Source organism: Cotesia glomerata, linkage group LG1, assembly GCF_020080835.1.
Source record: "Cotesia glomerata isolate CgM1 linkage group LG1, MPM_Cglom_v2.3, whole genome shotgun sequence".
NCBI lineage: Eukaryota > Metazoa > Arthropoda > Insecta > Hymenoptera > Braconidae > Cotesia > Cotesia glomerata.
Window position 1 is genome coordinate 5895123 of NC_058158.1, and position 24485 is coordinate 5919607.

The 24485-nt window shown below is 29.4% G+C and overlaps 1 protein-coding gene and 1 long non-coding RNA gene across 14 annotated transcripts in view; one reads left to right on the top strand and one right to left on the bottom strand.

Annotated features, from left to right (window-relative positions):
- The first annotated feature begins 254 nt into the window (after positions 1 to 254).
- On the top strand, positions 255 to 18428 carry LOC123273680. The gene is made up of 3 exons (XR_006511352.1): positions 255 to 374; positions 17207 to 17213; positions 18404 to 18428. It is a non-coding gene; the product is annotated as an uncharacterized LOC123273680 (long non-coding RNA).
- Positions 5731 to 24485, bottom strand: part of LOC123273607 (serine/threonine-protein kinase mig-15) — a 30308-nt gene continuing 11553 nt past the window's right edge. For 2 of the 13 annotated variants that reach the window (XM_044741088.1, XM_044741080.1), the window contains 11 exons: positions 23710 to 23859; positions 23130 to 23233; positions 22830 to 22903; positions 22576 to 22655; positions 20054 to 21091; positions 15935 to 16081; positions 11817 to 12033; positions 8208 to 8428; positions 7291 to 7608; positions 6473 to 6772; positions 5731 to 5866 (listed from right to left, as the gene is read on the bottom strand). In XM_044741088.1, coding sequence (XP_044597023.1) covers positions 5783 to 5866; positions 6473 to 6772; positions 7291 to 7608; positions 8208 to 8428; positions 11817 to 12033; positions 15935 to 16081; positions 20054 to 21091; positions 22576 to 22655; positions 22830 to 22903; positions 23130 to 23233; positions 23710 to 23859 — 2733 coding nt within the window. In that variant the 3' untranslated portion in view covers positions 5731 to 5782. Of the gene's footprint in view, positions 5867 to 6472; positions 6773 to 7290; positions 7609 to 8207; positions 8429 to 11816; positions 12034 to 15934; positions 16082 to 20053; positions 21092 to 22575; positions 22656 to 22829; positions 22904 to 23129; positions 23234 to 23709; positions 23908 to 24485 lie in introns of all 13 variants that reach the window. The other 11 variants (XM_044741064.1, XM_044741050.1, XM_044741118.1 and 8 more) reach the window with 8 other exon arrangements.

The following is a 24485-nucleotide window of genomic DNA, read 5'->3' on the forward strand; positions in this document are numbered from 1 at the left end:
CTGTCGTAGGGGTTTGTGTTCCGTGAAAAAGGGAATTAAAGAATATATAGGTGTGTGTATTTTTTTTAGCTACCCAAAAAAGTATAATAATGATGATAATAATAATAATAATGAAAAAATACATGAAATATACTATTGGCGGAGAAAACTCGCCTCGGGCAGAGATCCTTTTCGGCTTTATGAAGAATCGAAAAAGTTACGGAGAGAAAGAGAGAGAAGGTCGCTCGCAATTAGCAGATGCATAACTCAATACCTCTGGTAAATTGGCTCGAGTAGTTTTCCTGGATTAAAATAAAACGAGTGATTGAGGAGAGTGGGTATTCCTTTTAGTATATTGTGATAGTATGAGTTAGTTCAAGTAGTAATTGTCGAAGGTAGTAGTAGTTGTAGTTGTAGTTGTACAAGCTTGAGTAGTAAAGGTACACTACTACTACTAGGTGAAGAAAGTAAAAGAGATGAAAAAGGATGATTGGAGTTGCAGCGAGTGAGCGAATCGAGTTAAAGGAATGAATTATTTTACAAGAGCCTAAAGTCCTCTAACAGAAGGTTAGTAAATTTCTTATCGTTAGCTCACGAAATGCTTTCGTGGACGTTTCGAGGATGTTTTGGTGGTTGTCGGCGGGGGAATCTCTTACAATATAAACCCGATAAACTTTTCTCGTAGGTCACTTCGGTCTCTTTCCTCGGTATCGGGATTTTCTCACTTTAGCTCACTCTGGGGTAAAATCCGGAGTGGCCCGCGTAACTCGAGCCCACCGAAGCTCTCGTACATCCGTTATGGTCGACCAAACTTCCCTCTGGTGGTCGGGTTACTGCTATCGGTGTATCGCTTTTTGTCGAGCATACTCTCGTGCCGAAACTAAACTTCCGTCTTTCTCACGCTACTCTGGCTTTTGTTCTTGTTCTTGTTGTTCTTCTTCTTCTAACTCCACTGGTTGTGTATAAACCATCGTCTCGCTTTCCGAGACCTTATAACACCTCGAACCGGTACTAGCTTTGCCACTGAGACCACCTCTCAGCCACTGCAACTGCTACCTTATGGTACCTTACTTGTAGACTCCAATACCAACTTTAACTCCACTTGCCGAGAAACGAATCCCGGTGGTTATTAAAAGGACACACACCTTTAAACTTGACCCGCTTGGTCACCTCTGCTAGAACTCTAACACATACATACATTTGTGTCCTATTGTTCTCAGAACAGCTCTCACGCTCGGTGACACACACAGGTTTGTTAACAACAGCAGGAAAATTACTGGGATCTCATTAGCCCAGGCAAGTAAGTTACTGCACTGGTTTTAAACGATAAATACAGTGCTGTACGCGGTTAACTGTTACTCTATGAGATTATTAGCTTAAGATTAAGAATAAATAGAGAACATTTAGGAGTGAGGCGTGGTAACGGAACGAGGACTGAGGGGTTAACGCCGTGGTTCAGGCTCATTATTTTCGGGTTAAATAAATTCATTTACTCCACACATTTTACGAATCGTCGTATATTTGACCTTATTCTATTTATTAATAATAATTTTTTTATAATGATAATAATAATAATAATAATATAACTAGAATAATAATAATAATAATCATATCTTATTGTGACAAACGACCACAAGAATAATAAAAAATAATACATTCAATAAATTGACATGTTATCAATTTAATATTAATAATAATAATCAATATATAAAAAAAATTCATCACTACCATCTTTGGGAGAATATAATATAGAAAAGGCGTTTTTATCATTTTTTTTCTTGTTTTTAGATTTTTTAAGAGCTAAAAGATGCGGGACAGATGAGGCGGGTGGTGAAGTTAATTCATTGAAAATAAGAGCACGGGGCCAGATAATGTAATTGAGATGGGAAGGCCAGGAAAAGGTCGGGAGCGGGAAGGGATTGGTTTCGAAGCAAAGTAGAGCAAATTATGGTAATTGGCTATCGTATAAAGGCAGTTATAAAGGTATTTTTTTTTTATTGCGATATAAAAATGAATTTCGGGTTGAATGAGGAAATCGAGATAACGCTTACACGGTAATTCATACATACAACATTGTAACTATAATTTCTGTGTTAATCCTTAATAATTCTCATTCGAGCCACTTTTATAACTATTTGCGCAAAAGTATTAGTTTTAAATTTAGTTTTTTTTTTTTTTGACAATTTTTTGTTTTTTGTTACTTTTTTTTTGTTCACGTTATAAAACAGTCTTTCATTGTATCATCGATGCACCAAAATAAGAGTCCCTGGTCCGGGCGTCCCTCTTATTTCGCTCGCTTATATTTGTATACTTAATTTTTTTTTTCTTTTTTTTTTTTTTAAGTTTATGATTTATCTTTCAATTAATTAATTATTATTACATTTATAATTTTCGTATAAATATAATTGTACGTAGGTTCGATTGTTATCTAATAGAATTAAAAATTGTAAATAAGAAAAAAAAAAAGTCGTTCACATTGCCGGTCACGTCCGACTGATACTCGGTCTTACTACTTACTATAAAATTTTAATTATTTCTATTACTTTTATTATTTTTATTTTCATTCCCACTCGGGCTGTTATTTATTTAAAAAGTTTAAAATTTATTTTTTTTACGTTATTTATTTATCATTTATATTAAACTTGATGGTTACTTTTATTATTATTTATTATTTTTATTCATCCCCTTCGTCATCTTCTATTACTACTTCTATTACTACTACGTATCAGGTATCGAGGTATGGGCCTCCGATCGATTACTTACGGTGCGCGGCGTCCCGACGCTACGTGCTCGTACATATATCAGTGTGATATATACAAGTAATCCACGAGAATAAAAGAGACATATCTCTTTTTTTTTTATTATTATCATCCCTCTTCCCTTTTTACTCAGCCTCAAACTCTTTCTCATTCCGTCTTTATAACTAATTATTTTCCGTATTAAAAAACTGTTTATTTATTATATTTTTTTTTTTTTATTCATTTTATATTTGAAAGCTTAAAAAATTTAACGCGAGTACAATACGTGTCGTCGGATCGCTGGCCCTCGATAAATGAAAGCAGTCACTTAGTACAGTCAATTATCAGCGATATTGCACAACCAGTTTTCATTTTAAAAAAATATAACAAATTAATAATAGTTATAAAATAATAAAAATTATAATCATAATTATAATAATAGTAATAAACATAGTAATTAAATCACTTGTGTCAATAATTAAGCAAACGTATAATAAAAATGGGCAAGTTAATTGAAACTTCAATAAGTAATTTGTATAATTAATTACGTTAGATAAATTGAAATATTTACGAAGACGTAAGAGGGACGTACGAAAAAGGGTATTTATTTTTATTTAAATAAATGATATATTTAGTAATATTAAAAAAATTCGTTAATAACCACTTCATCTGACGTGCGTTATAATTATTCCATATAATTATTATTTTTTGTTCATTTTGTAAAAATGCGATTAATCACATATTATCATCATCATCATCGTAATCATCTTTCTCTTCATTATCATTAATCATTACTAATATATATATATATATATATATATATATATATATATATATATATATATATATATATATATATATATATATATTAACATTAGTCGTCAAGAACAAATCACTATCATCACCAATCACTACTATTATTGTTATTATTTAGTTCGCAGTACACGCGATACATTTTTCTCCGGTTATTTATTTATTCCATTTGTTTTTATTTTTTTACTTATCAATTTATATTGAGTATTATCAATTACTCAGGTTACACTGGTGATTAATATCAACGATTACTCGTTTTAAAATCCACCCGAATATTCCGTCAGGTGTTGGTGGATGTTGATGGTTTTCTATTTGATCGTAACAATATCCAAAAGTACTATCGAGTATATGTATATATATATATACATACCAGAAGTTTTCAATTGAAAATGTACGCCAGTGCTCGATTAGAATCTTTTCGTGTATAAAATACGGTATTAAAAGACTCAAAAAAAAAAAAAAAAAAAGTTTTAACCATGTTTCTTTTTTATTCGGCTTTCACAGTAATATCTTTTTTCGCTTTCCATTTTATATTTTTTTTTCAGTTGAGTGTTGTATCGAGTCTTTGATTGACATACTGACGCATATCGTAAAACACGAGCACATCAATAGATTCATTTTATTTTATTATCTTTTTATAATTTTTTTTTAACGTATTTTCTATTTTAAAATTTTTTAAGGTAATAGCGCAAAACGGTGAACGTGTACTGACTTTGTTTTAACACTCGCGATACATCCACATGAGCAATATACATAGAACCGGTGAGTATTCATTTATTCCAAGTCTCATAGTGGCCATTTTAATTTACGGACGATGGGATTTTAAATGAAACACCTGTAGCCGAGTTTTTAGTCCCTGAGCTCGTTTGATAAAAAAAGATTTAATTGGAATGAAGGATACGTGATGGTGACCTGTCAGCTTATTACTTAACTTAAACTACTGGATCAGATGCTTGAACTGGTGGTTTAACAGCTTCTACAGCTGGTGCTTCCTCACCTATAGCTAGTGATATTGCTTCTGGCGATGGCGATGCTGATGGTGATGGCGACGGTTTAATTTAATCCTTCAAGACCATAAATTTAAAGCCGTCTCATTGAGCGATCAGTTAAATTCAGTGATTACTGAATAACGTTAAAACACTGTCAAAGCCACTAAGTATTTTTTTTTTTTTTTTATTTTTTTTTATACATATATATGTATAGATATATACGTAAATTTTTTTGCAACGTTTACTTAAACTTATTCTCCACTAAAGTCAATAATCCGTTTGGGTCTGTTACGATTCACAAAGTTTAAAAAAATAAGCCAACGTTAAAAGGATCACTCACGCGAATGTGAACTCACTGACGGTCGCTTTGAAATAACAGTCGATAGTCAAGCTTAAATGCAGACTATAAGCTCTTAGACTTTATATGTGTTGCTTAAACTCGGCTTTCCTCTTTTCTCCTTTCAGTACAAAACTTAACTAAATTCAACTCAACTCAACAAGACTCATTTATCTTTTTCACTTGACTTTATCTCTGTTTGTCGGTTATTTTCTTTAACGGATGACCGCTCGCACAACTTCTCTACACACACACTAACAGTCCTGACCAAAACGTACCGAAGAAGACGAGGAGCTCAAAGCTGGACACGCGAGAAAGCACAGCAATCGTTTTACCAAGATGTTGATACCGCTCAAAGGTCCAGAACTAATTCTCCGCAAGGACAAACGTCCTAGATATTGCTCTCTATTATTATTATTATTATTATTTTTATGAGTATCATTATCCACAAAGTTCTTGTCGTAACTTCCAGTATTAGTATACTCACGGTTATTACGCTCCATAATATTACTATTGTGGTAATTACGATAATAATAACGATGTTGACGCTCTTGGTGATGGAGATACAAGTAATGATTTTGATGCTCTTGTTCTTGGTTATCCTGTTTCTGATGTTGTTGGCGATTATATTGATGATTTTTACGATCAGATAGACGATATTTACACTCTCGGGCGTCCCTGACACTCGGACGTGGCAGTGGAGGATGAATAAACGAATGTTCTGGGACGCATTCCGCAATATTTCGCGAGTTATATAACAAAGATGATGGTTGTAATGGCGGTAGAGGCGGTGGTGATGATGGCAATGGTAATGATGATGATGATGATGATGATGGTGGTGGTGGTGGTGGTGGTGGTGGTGGTATTACTGATGATGGTGAAGCTTGCACGTTAGACGATGGGGCCATATTCGGCCTCATTCGGGATCACCAGTTAGCCATACCCGGTTTGTTTAACGTCATGAAGTAAATTTGACATGAGCTACCGCCTTTCGCTGACGAGAAAAATACCTGCAATGCAATAAATTATTCATTTAAGTAGGTAGTACTTTATATTTATCATGATTATTTTTGTTAATCAGTTGGTTTGTTAAATATTTAATAGACTTTATAATTCATGTATTTAAAATGTTGATGATAAAATTTTTTATTTATAGATTTAGCGAGCTCAGTTTTTTTTTTTAATTCTTTTATAATAGTATTAAAAGGTGTACTTAATTATTTACGAGTAAGCAAGATGCTTAAATGAGCTTATAAAAATACTTTCATCATTATAAGTTTTTTTTTTTTATGTTGAAATATTTAAAGTAATTAAATTGTCCGGAAGTTTAGTTGGAATATAAAAAAAAAGTCTGTAACATCAGTGACTTTGAAGTTTGACTTGTTAAAATTTGTTTATACGTGTTAAATTTAGAATTTTTATTTTAAATATCAACCTTAGAGATTATTTTTTTAACCATAAAGTTATCGAGAATTTAATTAAAGATTATAAAAGTTACCGACAAGTATTGACATGCTATTATTAAAGTTAAAAAATTAGTAAAACTATAATACAACAAGAAAGGATTTGTAAATTGTAAAAGTTAAAGTTTTTAAAGTAAATAGATGAAAAATTACCTTATCATTACGTTCACAGAGGAACTTGAGCCGTTGAGCTTTTTTGTGCATAAATACGCCATCAAGATGACCAGTCTCGACACTTCTTATTTCAATAGCTTTATTACCCCAACCCATTATTTGACCAGTACCAATATATGCCACACTAGTTGGCATTTCGCCCCACTGCAAGACCATTGTCTTGGATACACGACCATACGTATTGACGTAAACACCTTCGTTGTCGTAACACAACAACAATTGCATACCATTACTGTGTGGTAATGCGACAATACAATGTGGACAAATGGGTCCCTGAGTCTGTAATTGCAATTATTTTTTTATACACTTATTTATTCATACAGTATTGTATCACGTTTGAAATAACAATAGGGCGTATAAAATTTTTTTTTGCCAATCGCTATGCAAATATATTTTCATACAAATGAAAAAATATTTTTACAAAGCCAAAAGAGTGTCTGAAATTTTATTTTTGGAACTTGAAAAATTTTTTTATAAATCATTGCATTTTTGGAACGCGATATGTATAAAAATTTATTATGTAGTAAATAAAGTAATAACAATGATAAAAAAATAAAAAAAAAGAGATTTGAATGAAAACTTACGTGTTTTGTAAGTATATTTTAAGCATAAAAATGAAAAAATATTTTTCCAAAGTCAAAATACTGTGTCTCAAATTTTGTTTTTAGAACTTGAAAAATTTTTTTATAAATCTTTGCATATTCGGAACGCGATGTGTATAAAAATTTATTATGTAGTAAATAAAGTAATAACAATAATAAAAAAAATAAAAAAAAGAGATTTGAATGAAAACTTACGTGTTTTGGAAGATAAATATCGTAAACAGTTGCGGAGTCCAAATCGACCGCATGAAAACCGTCGGCACTGCCGTAGATAACTTTTAATCTGGAACCCTCTTCGACAGTGAGATCGACGAGTAGTGGACGGTGAGCTAGCTCACCGAATGATTTAAAGGCCATGAATTTGTGATAGGGTTTCGGTGCCCAAGCGTAAATCTCTATCGAGTCTTTAAGAGCGATGACGAGAAATTTTATTCTCTCGTACTTGACTATTTTGAAGTGCACAGCACCCTGGAGATCGCCTACATTTATCCATCCATTACGTCGTTCTACTTGCTGTTGAATAATTCCAAAAAATAAATAAATAAATATTGATTTTAAATTGAATTTAAAATAAATAAACTGCCCGAGTATTCTCAGTAAATCGAAAAAATACTAAATCTCTTTATTTAATAAACGATAACGGGAGCTAGGGATTTAGAAGCATTTTTCCTTTTATTTGAATATAAATTTCTTAAATTTTCATCCCGGAATAATGAATAAATAAGACGACGAGATATGAAGTAAACCCTTTATAATTATTATATTCTTGGTATTTATTTTAATAATGCTGTTTGTAATCACCCGGTAATTGAGTTAAACAAAAGTTATCATTCATTATTTAAATAAGAGAAAGAATTTATGGCACATCTAGATCGGTTAATTAGTTAAAAAGTTATTATGAAAAAGTTTGTAGAAAATAAGTTTTTTCGGAAAAGTTTTAAATGGATTTTTATTTTTACGCTCTACCATCCCATAATTTTTAAATTTTTGTAGCATAGAAACTTGTGTTTAGAAAGGTTTTTTAAAGAAAAAAAATAATGAAATTTATTATTTGATCTATTTTATGAGAATACTCTTACTTGTGAAATTTGAATTAGTTAGCCTTTACTTACGTCACTGTGGCCATCAGTCCGCAGTATTTTACTCTTGAGCCAAGAAAGGTAGTAAACCCTGACACGATTTTTTTTTCCGCTGATAGTCACTAGAATATTTTGTCCTTCGAGTACTTCCATCTGCTGAAATCGTCTTCTGCTTATTAACTGATAGACTTTCCCTTGTCCGCTTCTGTCTAGCAACATTAACCCGTTCTCCGTTCCAATTAGTAGATTCACGCCTAGAATTATTATGATTAATATTATTATTATATTATTTTGTTGAAAGTTATTATGAGTAATGAGATTTTAACTAAATTATCATTTATACAATAAACGAATAATTTAATTATTATCCCGGTATTTAAAGAATCATAATAAATAAAAATTACAAACAAATTTATAAAATTTTATTTACGGAATCTTTCGGTGTAATTAGAGTTAATTTTTTTTATTAAATTAATATTTAAATTATCTTAATTATATTATTTCGTCGGTTTCAAACTTTATGAACATAATGGTGTATACAATGTATAGTTCGAACTATGTATTCTTTGATATAAAGATGCAACTAATTACTACGATCAATATTGTACGATAGAGATACTAATTTAGTGCTTTGCTGGCTTTCTATACAGTATGCATCAGTTTTGATAGCATTTCCTTTATCCTCACTCTAATATCATTCTTTTCATCTTTTTATAAATAACTTTCTTCGTACTCCATACAGTAATTTGAAAATTATATGAATAATTAAATTATAAAAAAAAAAAAAAATGTGTTTCTACCTGAGGCAAAAAATTACACTTTAATTTTATACCTCTGACTTTATATACAATTCTCAATTATATTACCGTTGTTTATTAAAAACTAATTCACAATTATCATGTTTTGTATTGGGCTAATTTAATAAATCAACAGTTGCGTAATAATTGATAAATTTTCATCAAAAGTCCATTAGAAAGTTTAAGCAGCATAGTTAAAGTTTATCGTCAATAATATACCGTGTATTAATTAATTTACTGGAAAGTTTAAATGAAACTTTTTTGAAAACTTTTAGTTTTTTAATTATCGATCGGAATGTAAGAATTATTAGGATGATAAATTAACAAACTAATTTCAAATATTGAAAGGATAAAATTTTTAATTAAAAATTGTTTCAAAGAATATTACGTTACGCTAATAATCAAAGTTTTAGTATTATTGACATAAAACTTCATTTTAAAGTTATGATACGTTGCTATCAAATTATTTGCTTATTGTTTTTACTACTCTAAGGTGTGTAAGTTAACATTAAAATTTTTCCCTCATAACTCAAACTATAAATAAATATGTTTTCAGTGTAAATAATATTTGACGTATTTAATTAAATGAAATATTTACTTTGATGTTTAACTTTTTACATTATAAATAAAAAATTTTTAGCAAAACGTTTAAATGATATGAATAATTAATAACATTTCTATATATATAAAAAAGTTAATTAAATATTGAAACATAATGTAAATAATTGATAGCGGATCAATAACTCTGGAATTAAACTTAACGAAAATTTAAATATACTAGTAAAGTGTAGCACAATATCGTGTAATATAAATTTATTTACAGTTGACCAAAAATTGTCATGTTTATTTATTTGCTTTTATCAAGTACTTTGAATTTATTTATTCAGATCTATGTATTCGTATTGAACTGTTTGTTTATTTTTTATTATTCAAATAAAATATTCTGCACCAGGAATAAATAGACACTGGATAACAAAATTAATTCAGTTACATAAAATATTCTCTAAATCGGACGAAAAATAATAATTATATTGATTATTGTCATCAATAACATCTTGCTAACATTTATAATAGTAAATTAAAAGCAATTTGACGTTTTAATTGCGTCGACTAAATTTTATCACCATAATTTAACATTTAATTGAGCTGTTACGATAATCTACATCTATAGTATCTGTAGTAGAAAATTTTATGGGTTTTATATCTATGTGATAAAATTAATTCAACTAATTGAATTAAATATTGCCGTAAAGATTAAACTTTGATCGGTTATTTTAGTTTCAGAAATTTTGGAAGACAGATAATTCAATGGGTCAAATTTTCCTGATATTTTTTCAAATTAAGGAAGTCCTTTCGCTCCAGTTGAGTCACAACAACTGTAGTAGTCAATATTCAATAAATTAAAATAAAAAACCCATAAAAATTTAAAAAATTAAAAAATAAATAGTGTATGAGGCATTAATCGTTGAAATTTTGAAAATTAAAAAAAAAAAATAGTTAAATACAAAAATTAATTTGACTCTTGTAAATCAGTTGTTAATAACCTATCCGTGATTTGGCAACGCTACATATCGGTTGTTTACATTTTCATTTGCACAATATAACCTTAACCATGTTTAAGTTTTTGCAGTCAGTGTAAATAAATAAATTAATTAAAAATGTTTAGTCATAAAACCATAACATTCTAATGTCTCATGGCAAGAATGCTAGTATTTTTTAATTATTGTTTTATTTTTCAATTATGAAATATGAAAATTTATTAACAATAAATTAATTAATAAGTATGTATGATAAACATAAGTGCGTTAAAGTTTAGTTTGAATTTATTGAATGATCTGAAGCTCGCGCGCTAAGCAACGTTGCCAAATGTTCTGACGCCATTCAAATGTAGGTTACTCAAAAATTTTCTGTGATTTTATAATTTTAATTTCTCCGTAAATTCCACGGGAACCTATATATTTTATTGCAAAAAATCAAACCTGAATATTTAGAAAACCTTATTTTGAGTTTTTTTTTACCCTATCTAATCAGTGGTTAATGCCATAATTCGAGAAAGTTGTTAAGGTCTGACTTTCTCGTAAGACTCGGAAAAAATACTAACATTTTTAGGAATTTTTTTTTCAAAAATATGCACGGTGAAGAATAAATTAAACTTCACTAGTAGATAAATAAGGACTTTAACTATTAGATAAAACTTAATTTTATGCATAATCTAATATTTTTTATTTAACATTGATGGCGAAAGGACCTCCTTAAATCATCATTTGGATAAAATTATCGTCCATTCTGCCCTGTTATGACAAAACGACGTATCTCGAGATACGCTGTTTTGTCGTAACAAAGCTAAAAAGGTTTTTTTTAGTGTTACTTAATGATAGGGTATCATTAAAATTTTACTAATTTAATTAATTATGCCAATAATATTGATTAAATGTGCGTATAAAAGAAATGAAAAAAAAAAAAAAAAAAAACGTATCTGTTTTGGATTGGAAATTAATATAACATTTAATTCTTCGAGTTGCAGCGTTTTGCCATAACAATTTCATTTATTTATCGAAATGAGCATTAGTTTCTTAAGATAAAAAAAATGTATCTCGAGTTACAACATTTTGTCATAACAGAAATAAAATTTTCTATTAAATTATACTCAAATTCTGTAAAAACTTTATACGCTATTTTCTCGAAACTATAATTTTCAAGATACGTCGTTTTGTCATGACAGGGCATTAGTGATTTTAAAAAATTTTAATATTAAAAACGGAGATATTGAAACTATTTTTATACAATAATATTTTTAAACTAATTAAAATTTAGATTTAAAAAATAATAAAATAAAAATATTTACCCCATAATGCAGCGCAAAGTATTTCACTATTGAAACGTTTTTTGTATTTTCGTATTTCAGGTGTATCTGAGGACAAATCGTGACTTGTTGGTGTAACATTGACGTTAACATGTGATTCTCTTCGTGCAGGACCGGCACCAAAACCAAATGTCAGGAATGAACGCTGTTTCTGTTGGAGTGCAAGAGGTGCGGGTGTTTTAACAGCTTGTCGATACTGCTGCAACAGAGTCACTTTTGTGAATTAACAAGTTCCGTAGTAATATCGTAAAGGATGCCGTAAAATGAGAATGAGCAAAGGATACTTTGAGAATATAAGACTCTGAGTAAGAATAAAACTAAAGAAAGAAAGAAAAAAAAACTAAGAAAACAAAGTCGAGCTCGGCATCGAGTTAGAAAGAGCGTAAAAAACAATAAGTATAAAATCAGATTACTCAATTACTTAAGAATTACTACACTCTAAAGCGTTATGGCTGTTGCACCAATACTTATTTCTACTTAAATACAGAAAAGAATATAACAAAAAAAAAATAAAATAAAATAAAATAGAAAAAAAAACTAAATTCTTTCTTACATTACTGTAATTACACGTGGACTTATTTACTTTTTACTCAACTTTATTTATTAACCTTTAGCTTTTAAATAAAATTAAGCTTTAAATTTTAATCTTTTAATGTTTAGCCGACTGCTACTTTATGAGTCTTCCAGTAAATGAAGCAACAACCAACACATTATATTCATAATAACAACAGTAGTTATGATAATTATTGTAGTATTATACGAAAGTGAGAACAATTGCCAATAACAGTAACACCAGTTTTAATTAACACAATCACTATACAGGCAATTTCTACCTCACTGAAAATAAAATAATAGTCATAATAAGGGTCTCTACTAAAATAATAATAATTAAAAAAAAAATTAAGTAATAAAAAATACAAAGTTTGATGTACAGTAATTATAAAATAATAGACAAGAAAAATAATATTCGTTTAAAATTTACATTTATAAATTGTTTTTTTTTTTTTTGTACATTGTTATTCATTTACTTATTAAAATTTTCTTTTTATTTATTATTATTTTTTTAGTACATGCCAATTGCACAAGACGAATAGCACACACATCCGGTAAAGTATAAATAATAATAAGAAAATGAAAATATTTATGTATATATTTTTTGTACCCCGAATAAAATGTTTATGATAGAATAGAGAAATATAAAAGAAAATATTGAAATAAGTAATATCAATAAAACAAAATAATAAAAAAATAATTGATTACAAAGGGAGTACGAAGATAAAAGAAAAGCTCCAGCTAGATTACAATAGTTTAAATTGAAAGTAAAAAATGATTCCCGTTTATAAAGTTTTAAAGTAGAAAACCCATTGTTTTTAAAGTTATTTTTAATAATAGTGATGATAAATAGAATTTTGTTGTTAGTTAGTTTTTTTTTTTAAAAATGACCCTTGAGATATAGAAATAAGGAAGCGACACTGATCTGATGTAGATGGATAAATACTTACATTGTAATTAGTATTGGGATGGGGGTGGTCAGTAGATAGGGCCCTGCCGTTCAAGTTAGAGCTCCCGCGTGTCCCACAACACACAACAATTGTGAATTAGTCACACGTAATAGATAAATACGGTAATATAGTATTAACAAGGGCCGTAATAAATATTATTGTTATTTATACATAATGCATATGTTAAAAAATATTTTTTTTTTAAATATTGTACATTGTTCATATATATAAATGCTTATTTTAATGTAGCTAGAAAAATAAAAGGATAAAAAGTAACTAAAAGGTACTTATTGTAAGTGTTTGAAAAAAGAGTTAAATGAGTTTCAAGAATAATTTTAAATATTTCTCTGGCTGCATTAGCATTGAGAGTAGATTAGCTCATTGTGCTGTTTTATTTTTAAAATACCGGGAGTATTTGAAGGCATTAAGTACTGGAATTGTTAATTATTCAGACACTTATTTTATTTGGTAGGTCTTGATGATAAAATGGAATTATTATTTTATTTGTTTTTTTTTTCTTGTCAAAGCTAACGAATAACAAAAAGGGAGAACGAATAATTTAAAAAAAAAAAAATGATCCGTCGACTGAGATAATAGCGAAATTTTTAAAAGAATGAAGGCGTATGATGTATCTAGTAATTTAAATTAATCAAACTTTATTTCGTTCTCCCTTTTGTTGAATTATTCGTAAAAATGAAATATTAAAGCTATGACAAAACTGCAATTGCAAACAAATAGAATAAATTGACTATTTTTATTTACGAAAGAATAATTGAAAAAAAAATTAATTATAAGTAAATGAAGATAAAAAATGTAATAATGATTATAACATAAATAGACATTACAAATTAAAGCTTATACTAAAGCTAGAAATAATAATAAAGATTTAGTGAACCACTTTTGCTCTAACGTAAGTTCTTTGTATGAATAATTAAATTGACTGGAAAATCTTAATTTTAAGCACGAAAAGTTTGAGCAGCGGCGGTGAGTGGAGGGTGTTTTGACCCTGATAAAAGATACGAGCAAAAGTAACGCTGAGAGAAATACAGATAGTGATAGAGGGAAAGATAGGTATACAGGATAGAAATTCTTTATCAATTAATTGAAGTGAATTCAAAATGAAGACAAAACTTTTCACAAGACACACTATATATTTTAAGCATAATGGAATCTTTAAAACATTAATGCGGGCCCCACTATATTCATCACGTACCTAATTAAGTGCACAAGAGCGGAACGTAATTCTAAACAACTTATTTTATTTATGAGGAACAGTATTCTAATTATTATTTTTTTTTTTTATAATTTGTTTTTTCGTAAAATTAGATTTCTCGCTCGATAAACTGTTGTTTAATTTTAAAATTGATTTAATCAAACTGTAAAAGCATTATTTAAATTCAAGTTTCGTAGCGAGAAATTTAATTTTTAATTATTTTTCATCAGAAATCGTGACTCTTAAGGATTTTGTAGTTTTTAGAAACTTGTAATTATGCAGATTTATGATCCGATCTTTTTTCAGTCTAAAACAAAATAGTTTTTTTGCTTTATATTTTTATAATAAAAGCATTTGCAAGCTTATAAAAAAACTTTATCAATTTTTTATTTATCATCATTGACAAACTTTTTTAAAATATTACTTGTAAATTTTTTATGGATATAGCTTCTATGAATTGAATATTAACGAGCCCTTTGTTTCAGAGAAATAATGTAAAATTTATAATTTAACAATACGCTCGATTCGTAATTGAAAGCTATTGAACTCTAAAATTAGAGCATTCGAAAATTGAGTTGGGTTTTTTCTCATCAGTCCGTAAATGACTGAATATGACAAAAAACAAAATATTACACTAGAAAATATACGAAGCAAAGTTGCATAATTAAAAATGATTTAAATTAAAAAAGCAAAAACAAACGATGTACATGTGGAATTAAACGACGAGTATCGAAAATATCAATCGTTCTAAAGCTTCAAAGCTTCATTTGGAATAAACTCAGTTAATACTGATAAAATGGAATTTTATGCACAAATAAAAAAATAAAACGAAACGAAATGAAATTCAGGAGGATTTACGAGCGTATCGTAATGATAAAAGCTATAGTAAGTATATTTAAAATTCTGAACATATTTCTGCATTCCAATAAATGTACAAAATCCTTCTAGTGAGCCTATTTATATAGTCACAATAATAATAATATTTATAATAAATAAATCCAATATAATATATTTAAATAAAAGTTTAGCGTTCGTGTAGTTTATAAAGCCAGAGTAGAGCAGAGAATAATGTCAAGTCAAATCGCTAAAAGAGAAATTTCAATTTAAACTATTAAAGTATTAACTTTTCAGACTATAAACACATATATTTTACACGTACATCAAAGTTACACGATTTGATTTGACTTATTTCTGTGGGGCTTCTGGTGTGAGGTGAGTGATGAGGCGGAAAAGAGCTTAAGGAAGGAAAGGAGCAAGGGACTGATGACACGCGGAAATGGGTACCGGTAGATGTGAATGTATGTGTAAATGGTGATACACGAACGATGAATAATGCTGAAAATATATATTAAATATATCTGTATAGATAAGTTTAGGTGGCTGACCTCTTCGCTGGTTGATTTGTCTTGTCGCTGACCCGGTGACGAGGTCAAAAGGTCTGGGAGAACAGAGCTTGGTCGTGAGCCTGGTGATGAGTCTGACCTCTGGAAATCACCGCCGCCGCTACTTCTCGCACGATCACCATCACGATTCTGTAAGTTTAGATTTTATTATTATATAAATAAATTATCCACTTAATTTTATTGCAAATTAATTGATGATTGCTGATTGCATTTACTTATTACATGTGTGATAAAAAAAAATAAGATTCGGGGTGGTTGTTTTATTTATAAGGAAATAAATAACAATAAATAATAAAAAAAGTATGTAAGAAAAAATAAATAAATATGAGAATAAGGAAAAAAAATGAAAAAGCAAATGACTACTCCAATGCTGGTATTTATGACTTGTATTATTCTGTAAGGATATATATGGGTATAGATATATATATTTATATATAGCTTGATAAAATATAGAGCTAAATAATACTGAGTCGAGTTACTGAAGTTATTTCCATTCTCCTGTCTCTACTAAAACTTTGTAAATATTATACATTTCTCTGAATATGTATTTCATTTTTTATACTCCTCTGTCACCATTTTGTATGAATATTTCATTTTTCATGATGAGTCTGAGCAATTTTAAGTTTAAGACAGTTCCGACATAACAGCTTTTTTTTCTAGAAATGTAATAAATTTTTTTTCTTTTTCATATTATTTTACTTTTCAATTAATAGGAAAAAAAAAAATTTCAGATCAATAAAAATGATGAATATTCTTCCGCTTTGGCTTTTTAATAGATTGTTGAGTGATTGTCATTAATTTATGCTCGGTATATTTTAGAGAATTTATGTATGTTTCAACGTAGCACTTTTTTTTTTTTGAAAAATTTTTTAATAAATTTTTATGCGCCAGAATAATGAAACTAAAGAAAAAAATTTAATTAATAATTTTTATGTCCAGAAATACAATAAACTTGTAACATACTATACTAACAATAAAACGGTTAATTGAAAAAGTTATAATATTGTGAAAAATTTTAATCGATAAATACAAATATTAATAAAATTCGATTAAATGATAATCGTAAAAAATCTCAACTTCAGTAAAAATATTTATCATGGCTGAATACGTTATTATTCTGATTATAACTACTATATGCTGCATTGGGCAATCATAATAAATGTTTGTCATAAAACGAAAAAAATATAAAAATAAATCACAATAATAAAAAATTATAGAATCAGGAGCATAGTAAACTGCAGTACTGATGTAAAGGAATTATGTAGACTAAATTGTAAAAAAAATAACGTAAAATTAAAAAAAAAAAACTAGACAAAGATAAAAAAAAATAACTAAATACGATAACTAAAAAATAATTACATCCACAAGCGCGCATATCAAGCGCTAGCCATACACTTAACATGTAAAACATAAAGTAAAAAAAAAATACATTAAAAAAAAATTTTTAAAACGTAGCAACAAAGGCTGCAAATGTGCGATGCATTTTTTGTTCAACTGTCAGAGTGATGGTTGCACGTAGAAGAGGACATGAAAGTACAAAAAATATGTATATTTTAATATATAAATAAATATATAATAACAATACCATAAATGTATAAAGTGTCGGATAAAATTTTTTTAGTTAAACAAACTAATGTAGCATTTCTTTTTTCTCAAGTTCCTACTTTATACAATAATGTCACATAAATTGATATACACGTGCTAATCATCACGTTTTATACATATGAATGTAAATAAATGTATGTATGTATACGTATGTACATAAAAACGTACAACAAGTATACTGTGAAAAATACAAATACACATTGTTACATATACTTATTTTTTTCTCGGTCCACAACGATAACGTGCAACTATTACGCGTCATCCTCATGCCAGTTTTCAAAGCATGCTTTTATGTTCATGTTCATCTACACATATAATAGTAATACACACTTAGACATACACATACATATATGTATAAAAATATGTAATAAAGTGTTTTTATAAAAGAGCAAGGCAATGGCTGGTTGAGATGACGACGATGTGAAAATGTATATTGTATCATAACATAACAATCAATTGCAATAATATAGTCTTTTTAGGCGTTAAAAAAAAATAAAGCAGGTCATGCAACGGTCGTCACGATCATCTTTATTATTGTAACAATGTTACTGTTATTATTATAGTTATTCTTGGTCGTTTGTCAGACGCCAATTACAACGAGTCGACAAGTTGGTGATGAGATCTCGAAAAAAATTCACATTTACGCTATTTCTTCTGATCTTCTCATTATTTTCTTCGGATCGGCTTCACTTTTTATTACTGATTGCTGAAATTTTATAATTTTTATTTTTTCCTAATATTATTTCATTTGAATGTAATGATTATGATCTTCTATCAGCAGTCAATCGTGAATTTGTGAGCGAGTTGCAGTCTCTTGATTAAAGAATATGGCTTCATGCTATATAGATATACATATCAGTAGCAGCAGCAGGCACGTGAACATGTGGTTCAATGAATCAAGAATATATATATGTTACATGTTAACACAATACACACATAGTTATTAATTTATCACTCGTGAAACATAATCAAAAGTCTTTGTGTTACTAGTTCAATGAGAGACTGGTCTACTCAAATGTAGATTAATTATTTTAGAACTATCGTTACCATTATTATTATCGGTATTATAGTTATCATTGAATTATTATTTCACGGTGACTATTCAGTCATCGTATGTACTCCAAGAGAGTTAAAAAAATTAAATATAATCCTTTTTTTGCGGTAGATTGAAGTAAAAAAAGTAAAATTGGTTAGTGAGTACAGAAATAATTTACAGAAATATATATATATATTTTTTTTAATGAACGAATAAAAATTTTAATTGGAGGAAATAATAATTTAGTTCAAGAGTTGAGGGATTTCAAATAAATTTTTTCTGTTTTTTTTTTTAATTTTGGTATTAAGACAGCAGCTTCGTCAGCAATTAATGCGTGCAGTGATTAGCGTACACGAAAGCATCGCCAAGTCCATGCGATTAGCTTTCATTTTTATTAGTTATGTTTGTTATTTTTTAATCTTTTTCTTTTCAATTATTAATTCGGTTAGTTACAGTTAAACAATCGCGGTAAGCGAATCCCAACATTCACCTGCGGTTATACATGAAGTAGCAAGTATAAGAGTTTAATGAACGATGGAAATGAGCGAGTTGAGTATATAAGTAAGGGAGAGATTCATTATAGATCAGCGTTTTTATAATTTTTTATAGTAATGGAGAGGATTTTTAGTAAGTGAAACTTTGAAGATTATTATATATTGATTGTGATGTTGAAAATTGATGGAAAAGTTCCCACATCGACTGCTAAAATTTATTAGTCTATTGGTTTATTTCCTTTTAATCGTTTTATCGTTTTTATTATGGATTTTAAATGGAAGTTTTAAGTAAAATTAAATTGATTGGAATGAAAATTTAAATAAATAAAACATTGCATTTAATTACAAGTTATGATAGTACTTTAAATCTAATATGAAAATAATGATAGTGGAATGATACGAGATAGCAGTAGCAAATTTAATATTAAACTATTGAATTATTAATAATTAATTAGTTAATTTTCACTACTCGTATTAAAAAATGTTTAATTAACACATATCAAGGAGGTTTTTTTTTTATCATTTTTTGCAGACACTAAGCTTTAATAAATGCAAAGAAAAATTTTTCTTTAATTAATATTTTTCTAATACTATACTTAATTAAAAACCTCCTCAATGAAAATAGCAATAAAAAATTCTATATTTAAAATGCGTCTACTTAGTACTGCCTCGACTACATTAATAAGTAATAAGTAACAAGAATAATAATAATAATAATAATCTATTGAGATATTTAAATCATTCGTAAATAAATATTATATATCCGTAGATGCGGGAAGTTATTATCAAAAAATTAATGATAGGAAACGAGTTGATAGATATAGTATAGCGTAATGAGGACATTATGTTTATAAATAGGATAGAAAAATAAAGAGTAAATAAAATGATGAGGTATTAGGTTTCTAGGTTGACGAGCCAATGATCTGGCAGACGGACAGGCAGTCAGGGCTCGTCGACAAGACTGACCTGACTGATAACCGGGCTGTACTCGCTAGCAGTTGTACTAGCAGTAGATTTAATAGTCCCTCCATCATCGGAAGACATTGTCGAGTTAGTAGCATTCAGCGAGTTTGAGGTTGGGCTATCCGAGGGCCTAAAACTCCGTCTTCTTGAGGACAAGTCTTCCGCAGCAGTAGCAGCAGCAGCGCGTAACAGTCTAGCCTCGTGACGTTCTCGCAAAAAGTCTTGCTGTCTACTGCTACTGCTACCGAAAACAATTTCACTCTCTGTCTTCTCGCGTCTTGGCCGCTGAAGTAGTCCACTGCCAGCGGTAGGCGTAGTCGGTTCCCGTCCGTAGGAGAATTCTGTCAGTACCGGCTCACCGGGTGCCAATCCGCTGGATTTTTTTCCCAATATTCCGGCCACACTTATCTCGCTGCCACGTCTGTTCCCACTGGAGAACATACTAGACCGCGGTTCAGACTTTTGCAGGTAGGCCGAGTGTCTCGTTGATGGGAAAAAATCCGAGTTCTCTCGTCTGAATGCCCGGGCAAATGCACTCGTGTTTCCCAACTTTGAATCGGACTCTTGACGCCGGTGAACCGCTTTCAGTTGGGATGACTGCGACTGTTGAGACGATTTATGACTGTTCTGTTTATGATGGTGAACCTGAGGCTGGTGAGGTTGAGCTTGAGGTTGATCTTTTCGTCTTCCCGCGGCGTCGTACCGCTTCAATGTCCTGTCACTTGAGGATGATGACCTCTCATCACTAGCAGATTTCCCACTGCTACTCGCCTCCTGTTTCATTTTATCCAACCTTTCGTTACACCCTTGAAAGAAGCGAGTAAAGTCCCACTCCTTGAGGAGCAATTGCTCGTCAATTTCGGAGTGCCTGTTGCTCGCAACTACCGCTCTATCGTCCGTCGTCGTCGTTGTTTTACTACTGTTGCTATTTGTCATTGCAGTCGTGCTTGGTGTTGGTGTTGTTGTTGTTGTGGTTGTTGTCGTTGTTGATGATGATGATGATGATGTTGTGGAGGTGATTGTTGTGATTGGTGTTAATTTCTACTCGACGACGAACGTATAGAGAAGACGGTAATCGAATGGTCGGGTAATGAAACAGTGATCAAGAAAAAAAAGAAACAAAAAAAAACGATACGTAGTTTGTGTTGTGTTTGATGAATGTTTTATTTAATTTACTATTTTATTTTTTATTTATTTACGGATGATTACTGTATTGTATTTTTGTCGTTTTATTTTAGTTAACGTATGTTTTATTGTTAGCCAGTCGTGGGTATTGAACGTGAGTGAGTGGATAAAGTTTTGTGTTATTGCCAATGAATTGTTAAGAGATTACCAATAGAAGAGTGATGCTTTAATTAAACATGTGACATGTCAAAAAATATTTTTTGAGTGCATGTAATTTAATGGGTGAATTGTGATGGTTTTCAAGTGGTAGCTGGTGGTTTTGTGTATGTAAAATGCTGGCAGATAATCCGCCGATACTTGTGATACATGTATTTTATTTACACATATTGCAGATATATATATATATGTATAAATATATTAATAAAATGTTACACAGGCCCGAGCAAGTATCATATAGCAGGCGACACTGTGATGGATCAAGAGCCAACACGAAAAAATATTTTTTTTTTTTTTTCGATATTTAAATACGGTGTCTAAATGACTATGTGTCTATGACTAAAATATTTAATTTATATGAATAATAATTATTTTAGTGCTGAAATTTTATATTTTTAAATTAATTTTTTTTTTTTACTTTTATTAATAATTATTCAGTTTATTATTTTGTAAAGAATTCAGTAATGTAATCTATGAAATGTTGTAAAATTTCTGTGCTAAACTTATAACTGACATAGTTGAAAGAATTTATTGAATTTAACGTCAAAATATTATTTTGTTGAACAAAGTTATGAGAACGAACAAATTTAGCGTAAATAATTTAATAATAAAACAAAACTAAAACTTTTAATGAGCTATAATAAATTTCAGCAATATTTCAATATTTTTTTTTTTTTCGTTTCTTGTAAATTGTAAATGTGTAAAAAATTTTTCTTCGTATACTGTTTACAGAATGAATAAAGAAATAAATAAAAAAAAAAAATATATATATATAATTTTGACAGGCATTTTAAATAGATGATCGTGGAGATAGATCCTTGGAGATAGGCTTTTCAAACGCGTATATGGCAGTTTGATGACAATTACTTGTTCATGCGTCTGATTGCATCACCTCGATGATTTGCAATGTATGAAAAGGTAGAGGGGAAATTTTCGTGGACCGTTTAATTGATGGCAGTCTATCGTCACTTATGTACTCAAAATAATAATAGTAATAAAAAAAATAAATAAATAAACAAATAATAATTACGTATGTAAACAGTCATACGACGTAATAGTAACGTGTAAAATGATACACTGCAGTGCAATACATATACAATAGTGCATATATATATGTATGCAAAATTAGCTACAATAATTAAGTTCTTACTTGCACTCGCTACTAACAAGGATAAGCTACTCACTCTTTTCATGACTAGCGTACGATCACCAGATTCTTCTTCGTCTGGAGTTGGTGGTAACGGTCGATTTGGCGCGCCTCCTCCTTGAAAAAGTAACAACAATGAATAAACAGAAATACGATATCGATTAGTTTTCATTTTCAACATTTAAATTTTAGGTTTTATAAAAGAAAAAAAAACACTTTCATTTTTCATAGTCTACTATTGTTATTGTTGGTACTTATTGTCGTATTTGTACGTAAAATTATTGTTCTTACCTTCATGATGGTTTTGGGCATTGTGCGAGGAAGATGAAGATGAATCTGAAGACGGTCTGAAAGCAAATTCAGGACTGGTAGACGTGCCACAGAAATATATAATTCATCGGCGATTAGAGATGAGACGACAATGACGATTAATGATGATTTTCGATGATTTTTACGGCAAATATATATTACCGTAGATCAATCAGTTGAATGTCAGTTGATGAGTAATTAAAAATGAAAGATGATTTATGAGTTTTTGTTTTTGAATATTAAATTCAAAACATCAATTGTTAATAAGGCAATTATACTTACAGAGGTTTTGGCGGATCACTGGCTAATAGTGTTCCGTCATTTCGTGCATTATTTCCGGTAGCATCTTCGAAATCATCGTCACTGTCACTTTCAACTGATAGTGCCTGAAAATTTTATAAATTTTATTGATAAAACTTATTTTAATTACTTTATGAATTATTAATCCATATTCAAAATTATCACAAATAATAAAAAAACTACATCCAACTTTAAGAGAACAATAAATTAAAATAAAATAAATTAAACAATCCACAAGAAACCCAAAAAATAGTAGTGCTGACAGTGAAAATAAAAACCCATATAATAACAATAAAAGATGTATATATATATATGTCTATATAAATCTAAAATGACAAATACCATATAAGTAAGAAGGTATTAATAAAGATAAAGAGAAGGTACAATATGGTACCGTACTAATTAAACGGGTTGTTTGTCGTTTGTTTGTATATCTTGAGTAGTGAGCAGCATAATTTTTCTATTTATTTATTTATTTATTTAAGTGATTTATTAAACCGTTCGAATTTTTTTTTTTTAGTAATTTTTTTCTGCTGTCGTTGATGTTGTATGGCTTGCTTACTTGATCAAGAATACTGGAGGATTGAGGCATCTGTTTGTTGTTCTGTTCATTATTGGCGACAGGTTGAGCCGAGTGCGGTGCCGCGTTTGTCGACTGTGCCGGTGCGGGGCTCTTGTGTTGTCGATTGGGCCTCGGCGGGGCTTCTGGGCCCTGTGACACACCAAGCTCGTTGAGTTGAGCACACAGCATGTCCAAGTCCTACCACCCAACGCGCACACACGTTACCCCGTTAGTCACATTGTCATTTTACCATTTTTATTTATTATCACAATTGCTAGTTGATTTATTTTTAATTCATTTGTTAGCCTTCTCCATAATTATTTTATTTTTAAAATCACAAGAACAAGCTCAAGCTGATAAGTATTATTTATCTAGTAATAAAAATTAAATCACCAGAGAATTGTTACGTAACATTGATTTTAATTAAATATAACATAAGAGTTTAACACTCAATCAAGTTATTGAAATATTCATTTTTTATTTATCTTGTTAATTTTATTTTTCAATAGCTCTCTACTCAGCTAAGCGAGTTATGTAAACGGTTTTTTAAAATTTATCAACAGGTAAAAAGCATGGCTGTGACTGATTTAAAACGTCGTGAAATGTTTATTGGAAAACGTTAAAAGAATTGTTAGTGAAAGCCGATTTTTTTTTCTTTGTTATTTATACAGAGCAAAGCATAAAGCGTTGGATAATATCGTGGACATTATTATACATGTATAGATAAATAATTATTTATATACACTTAAAGAGAGACATTTAGCAATAAATTATAA